At 49.9% G+C, this 6,583-nt stretch overlaps 1 protein-coding gene across 1 annotated transcript; it reads right to left on the bottom strand.

Moving 5' to 3' along the window:
* Positions 1 to 1,829: 1,829 nt before the first annotated feature.
* Positions 1,830 to 5,114, bottom strand: LOC144178833 (uncharacterized). The gene has a single exon (XM_077706963.1). The coding sequence runs from the start codon at positions 4,407 to 4,409 to the stop codon at positions 3,696 to 3,698; it is 714 nt and encodes a 237-aa protein (XP_077563089.1). The 5' UTR covers positions 4,410 to 5,114; the 3' UTR covers positions 1,830 to 3,695.
* Between the last annotated feature and the right edge of the window lie 1,469 nt (positions 5,115 to 6,583).

Genomic DNA, 6,583 nt, shown 5'->3' with positions numbered 1-6,583 from the left:
TGGATTTGCATCCACAACTCGTCGCGAAGAAGACGGCGACCTCTCCGATGCATGTGACGACGATTACTAGCACCGCAACTATGCAAATAAACAATGATACTGAAACCTAACTAGGATAGCTGTGTCCGGCAATACTCACCTACAACAGCTGCGCCATTCAAGTCTTGCACGTGAGTGCAAGCTTCCCTGAATTTTGGGGGGGTAGCAGTTGAGTTTGTTCAAGCACTCCCGGCCAGTTGAACACATTTTGGTCAGGCAGGTCACAAAACATCTACGCTATAATGTATGCGAGCTGCTCTAACATATCGACGTGATGCTACTTTCGTTAATAACATTGTCTGGACGATTTAACCTTTTTTTTTCTTTTCTTTGCGTCAGCCACGGGCGCATTTCTTTCGGGCCAAAATCCTGAGGTTCTACAACAAAGACTGGAGCTCTAATGGGAAAGCCACGAGAACAGCTCACGAGACATATTCTTCCTCTGCTTTACGTCCTTGCTACGATCACGGGCTTCCGCCCCAAAGATAATGCAAGCATCCTCGAACTGAGAGGAAGACATCAGTTTGTGAAAAATGCCCGTGTAATCGCTTCCTCTGCAACGTAGAACGTTCGAAAGCGATAGCATGTGCGAAGTGTGCTTGTTTTCCTTGGTGATGCGACGATCCCAATTTTTCGCCCGATATAATTGTCAACGAGCAACAGACGCTTGTGTTCCTTTTCCGATCGATTCGACGGTCATGAATTTGAAACGATGAATTTGAAACGTAAAAGTTGTAAGCCATGAATTTGAAACGTAAGCCATGAATTTGAAACGTAAAAGTTGTAAAATAGTGCGCGACGTGACACCTGATCGTGGTTCCACGTGAGTAGAAGAAATGAAGCTTGTCGAAGTAATTTGCGCCAGAAGACAAAAAAAAAAAAAACGGAAGCGATGAAAGGGACGGAAATACGATGTAGCAGTAACAGCGACAAAAAAAAAAAAAAAACTGTAGACCCGTCACATGAAGTATGGTACATATACTCCGAGAATGCAAGCGCCTTTGGCCAGGGTGTTCCTTCACAGTACTTATTTTACAATAACGGTACACTAAAACGGACGCTGAAGGAAGGTGCAAACATCGTCTAATCGCTTTATTAGCTGACTAAATAGAGCGGGCACCACACGTTCTTAGCTTTTCTTATTCTTTTTGTTCTTCCTGATAAATGTGCGTTTAAAAGTACTGTTTCTGTTGAACCATTCGCATCAATGCATTATTATGAGATGCAAATTATGCCCCAACAAAAAATGCCCGGAATAACCATGACCCGTCTGCATGCGGCCTGATGATGCGACAGCATCAGGACGCATTCAAAAAAGGGTGCGCCATCATTGCTGAAGTTTGAGAGGTTATCACAAACGCCTTGTGGTGTAGCGCCTGCTTAAAATTTTCAAAATTAATCTAAGGCGCCGGACTTCGTCCATGAAGTTAAGTGAAATGCTGCGTGGACATAACAACGAAATGCATTCTCAAATAAGCGCTGACTTTCGCATCACCTATGCGTCACTCGAAAAAATTCACAGCGAATTAAGTTCATAGAGTCCAGCGTCACTCGCTTGAACGAGATCCTTTTAGTGAGTTTTATCAGCTCAGTATGGTTCATGACGATTTTCTTTGCTGACCTCCAGCGTGCAATAAGGCTTCAGTAGTGAGCGCATAATCGTCGTCATAGCCATCACCATCAGTTCATCAGTTCATCATTTTCATTTTTTTTTTTTCCCGTATCCGGTGTAGCAAGCTAGGCGCCTCTGCCAGGCTAACCTCACCAGTACCATTAAAGACCATTCTCTCTCTCTCTCTCCAGCGGGCTTCATAAGTATGAAAAAGTTCGTGCAAGTCATAACGAAATTGGTCAGAAAATATGAATATTTGAAACGTGGAGAAGAAACGGTGCAGATATCGTTACCATTAGGGATGTAGCTGCCACACTGCCGCGGTTCGTGATACACCAAGGAACCAAGCTGGACACTGGAGTTCGCTAAACTGGAGTCAAATGACTCATTAGGATTGGTGTTAAATCTTTCAGTGCGTGGAGACATCATATTACTTTGGATTATGCAGCTGTAAGTTTAACAGAAAATTGTTCGGGCTGTAATTAACAATTAAGCCGAAGGAACTGAAGCTACTTGTCTCCAAGGGTTCTTTGATGGCGTGCATTCGCGTTGCTTTGCCGCTTCTCGTTGAAGCGATGCGCCAGCGAGGGAGAGCAAAGAGAGCAACGCCTCCCAACGGATCGAATCCCCTTGTAGTACGTCAAGCTTACTGGCCGCAGAAAATTGACGCCAAACGCACAAAACATTATTTTCGTTCTTTATTTTTTATTTACACTAAAGATTGCCACCTGTGAATGTGGCACAGTTTCCGCAACGCCGGCTTGCACACGCCGTTCGCAATCGCCAACACACAGTTGCACATCACGGCGGAAATTCGCAAATTCACAAATTTTTTCAATTCGAAACAGCGCTTAAAAAGACGGCGCGCAACGCGGGGTTCCGCGCACGGTATTCTTAAGCGCTGTTTTGGCATCAGAATCCCTCTGTGTTGTTCAACGAACAAACGAACGAATCACTGGCACTGAGGTCTAGTTGCGGATAAAATTCTCCCGCTATAACGCATGCAATGCTTGTTCCATGCGCGCAGCGATGCATAGCAATGACACACTAACATCCTCCTTCGGGACTCCATACAGAATTAACGCTGCACAGAGCGTCCCCTTGCGCGCATTTTTTTTTCTTTTCCGTGCATCAGCTCCGTTTGCGGTACGGTTGCTATCATCGCAAATGGGTATTTCTGCGATTGTGTCGTCCCAGCAACTACGGTAGCAGAAAGTTAAAACAGCCAATATATTTACAACTGTACACAGGGCAGTTGATACTGCGGGACCTTTCGCGTGTGATTATGACACGAAAAAGATTCCGCCTTGCGTAATCTCAGGGCCACAGTTGGTCGGTCGAAATGGCGTCGCGATGGGCCCTCTACAAATGTACAAGGCTCTCAGCACACATAATATTCTACGTTGCGAGCTCAAAATATGCACACACACTCAAAATTTACATGCAGTGAACAAAACGCCAAAAATATCTCCAAGGCGTCACAAAATGAACTTCGTCGATCGAATTCGTGCATCCCGTGGAAAATACACTGAAAATACACATTTTATATATGACGTACCGCGACAAGATGGTGCCCGTGAAGCAGCTTTGTTTCAACTTCGTTTCAGCTTTGTTTCAAAGCCGCCGCGCTCAATGCACTCAGAGCGTTGCGTACACCAGAGTGCGGATCCTTTTACACAATTGGTGTTAGTTGTAAGAGCTTCCGCCACCCTCAAACCATTCTGGACACAATGTAGATGCACAGCGCGCAACGGAAAACGTCTCAGCGACTGACAGAGGCAATTGTCGCAGCGCACGGAAGAACTCCTCGTCACAGCGGGACCTGTCGCGTTCGCTCGGCACGCGAAAGCTCTCGTTGGGCGGCACATTAAAGGAGAAGAGGCACAGCGTTGGGCGACGGTTCATCTAGTGCGGACCAGTTAGCACGCAGCAGGCATTGTCTAATTCGAGGCACGGGTTCGGGATGACCGAAAGAAGGGGGGAGGTTGCGGCTCGGTTTTCACCGTATGCACTACACGAATGGCGTTCAGGGGGTGAGACTGGTTTAGTTGGGATTAAAGTAGGACCAGGAGAGGTTGCGTAGGAGGTGCCAGCCCCAAACGCTGTCTCCTTTATCGCCTCTCAACAGCAATTTTAGACAGACTCTACGAGAAGTAGTACACCCTAGTGAACACGGACGGAAGCAGTCGGCGACGGTGCACTCACCGGCAGTGGCCCTGAAGGCGGAGTTGGTGGACACGGACAGCGCGGCGCCCGTCGGCCCTCGGAGCAGGGGCCCCGACGGAGGCTGCGGCAGGGGCGGCGCTCCGGGGTCCGTGGGCAGCACGGGCTTGACGTCCTCGTCGGCCGGGATGCGTCCCAGCATCTCGTCCTGTGCCTGAGCGCGGCGCAGCGCCACTTGGGCCGCCATCACTTTTTGGCGCTCCACCGTGAGGCGGCACTTGGGGCTGTCGCACTGGCGGTACCGGCAGTAGCGCTTGTGGCCGCGGATGGCGATCTTCAGCCCGTGGTTGCGGCACCGGGCGCACGTCGGACGCCGCGTGGTCGGCACGCCGTTCGACGCCCCGTGCCGGCGCCTCCCGCCCCCTCCGCCGGCACCCGGGTCACCCGAGGGTGCCGCCGCCGTATGCGTTTGAGGCGGCGGCACGGCTTCGCCCAGGGCTACGACGCCGGAGTGGTGGCGGGGTGGGTGCCGCAAAAGTTCGTGGCTGGGGTGACGCTGGGGCTGCTGGTGGCTGTGGTGCCGGATGTTCATCATCCCCGCGTTCGACGGTAGCGGGGCCGCTCGCTGCGGCAGGTGGAAGGAGTACGCCGTCTTCGTTCGCGCGGACGGCCGAAGCACGTGGTGGTCCTCGACGGAAACGGCCGTGGTGCTGAGAGCACAGCGCCGAGGGCGCGATCACAACTTTCCCAGTGGTTTGTCTTCCCTCGTCAACAGGAGTGTCATGCGAGCGTGCGGCCAGCCTCGCGTGGGAAGTTTCGCTCTCCGTGAAGCCCACAGTCGCTGCCACGTCTTGGTCGAGAGAAGAGGGCGTGTGCGCGCGGAGCGGCGGCGTGAGGGGCTGTTGCTGCGCCTTCGCCGCCCGTCGACGGCGTGCTCTTCGCTCGCTCGGCTTGGTGGGCTCCGCGAGCGCTTTTCCAACACCGCGCGCACTGAGCGCCTGGATATCACGTGGCCGTGCGCCTCGCGCGATGGTGGCGACCACTGGGGCTGTCCGCTCAAGCTAGGAGAGCGCCGGTGCCACGCACTGGGCGGTGCGGCGGCGGGCTTTCGGCAGCCGAGGTGCGGCGGGTTAAAAGGAAGGACGTGATTAGAATCCCAGCCGTCGGTCAGCGTCGCTCGTTTCTTTCTTGTCTTTTTGAACCGAACTTGCTCGAGCTTTGTGACCGGAATGTAAACATCCGAACCCTTACTGTTTGCACCTGAATTAAATAATGCGACTCCATGGGAATAACTCTGACTCGCACCGGGATATGGGAACCTAATAAATATATAATCAAATAAACCGGTATCAAATAATTCGACTGATTGATTGATTGATTGAATATTTTTATTCCACAACGAGCCCGTAAGCCACAGAAGGGGAGAAAGGATCATATTGAAAGGCTAAGAGGGTGGCGCGTTCTCGTACCTTCCGTAATATGTGCCATCTTGGTAGGTTTGTCAGGCGGGCCTCAGATTGCTTGATGGAGAGCGCTTGTCGCGCAGTGGCCTAAGAGCAACAGTAGTTCGCTACGGGCAAGTAAATAATAAGATAATAAGATAAGTACATTCACGTACACTTAGTTAGCTCGTTAGACCACTCGGTATGAAGCAGACTTGCGCCAACCGATATGACCATCGCAGTAACCCAACGTCACACAGCTCCACTTTAAGTTGAACAGTATTTCTTTAGAGACCTACAAAAGGCATTGCATTACTTTTGCTTAATTTTTGTTGCTGGTCCCAGGTGTTTTCCACGCACTCTCGTGCCTGCAGTTTCGGCAGCTCATGAAGGGAAAAAAGAATGTTAGACTGACTGTAAAGTAACTGGGAGTAACTAAAACACCGTATACTGAGAGTAGGTAGAAGTAGGTTTAATACATGTTTAAGGTGTTTTTTATGTTCGTTATCCGGCATTTTGAGGCAATAGGCCTTAAACGAACGACACCACTGAGAACGGATATGCAGATATATATATATATATATATATATTGTAACAGAGATAGTGGCCGTTAGCAGGCGCGCCAGTGTGGCCAAAGAGGTGTGTGCTCAACGGAGACCGAGGCTGACTGTCAGGTGCCGTCAATCCCCCAACTGGGTCTATGTGCAAGGCTCAGTCATCGGAGCAGCCCCATCGAGAACGATCTTGCTGAGAGACCTGCGCGTAGACTCCCGAGCCAGCTTGGCCTCTGGCACAACCAGCCCCCGTTACCACGCTCTAGCCGTTTGCTAATAAGCCTCATTATAATACATATATATATATATATATATATATATATATATATATATATGTACAGGGTGATCACAGTTAAGTCGACAGATTTTTAAAAAATAGGCGCTTAGATGTACGTTAAGACCACCACTACAATGAGGTTATGCGCCAAGGGGGACACAAAATGAGGTGGTAACTATTGATGTCGGGGGATTAATTAACTAAAATTGAATAATTAACTTTTTAGTGGTTCAGTAAGCAGGCATGTTTGTATTGAAGAGTTAGACGCAATCTTGTTTCTACGCAGTCTCATTTTGCAGAATTCTTCTAGCGCATTCGTACTCCGAGATATCGAACTGCTAAGCTTAATTGCCGCTCGCATGATTACGCATGCTAGACAGTGAAGGCCGGCGCAAAGCCCCTCCCTTTTGTGACGTGCGTGTTGTGTACGGTGGTTAGTTTGTTAACGGGGTGGAGCCATAGGCAAAAGTGATTGCTGGCACCCTTTCAGTCTTGG

This window comes from Haemaphysalis longicornis, unplaced genomic scaffold, assembly GCF_048455015.1.
Source record: "Haemaphysalis longicornis isolate Haplotype H1 unplaced genomic scaffold, Haemaphysalis longicornis Haplotype H1 scaffold_4, whole genome shotgun sequence".
Classification (NCBI taxonomy): Eukaryota; Metazoa; Arthropoda; class Arachnida; order Ixodida; family Ixodidae; genus Haemaphysalis; species Haemaphysalis longicornis.
The sequence above is the reverse complement of the archived record's forward strand: the minus strand, read 5'-3'. Positions and strand labels throughout refer to the sequence as shown.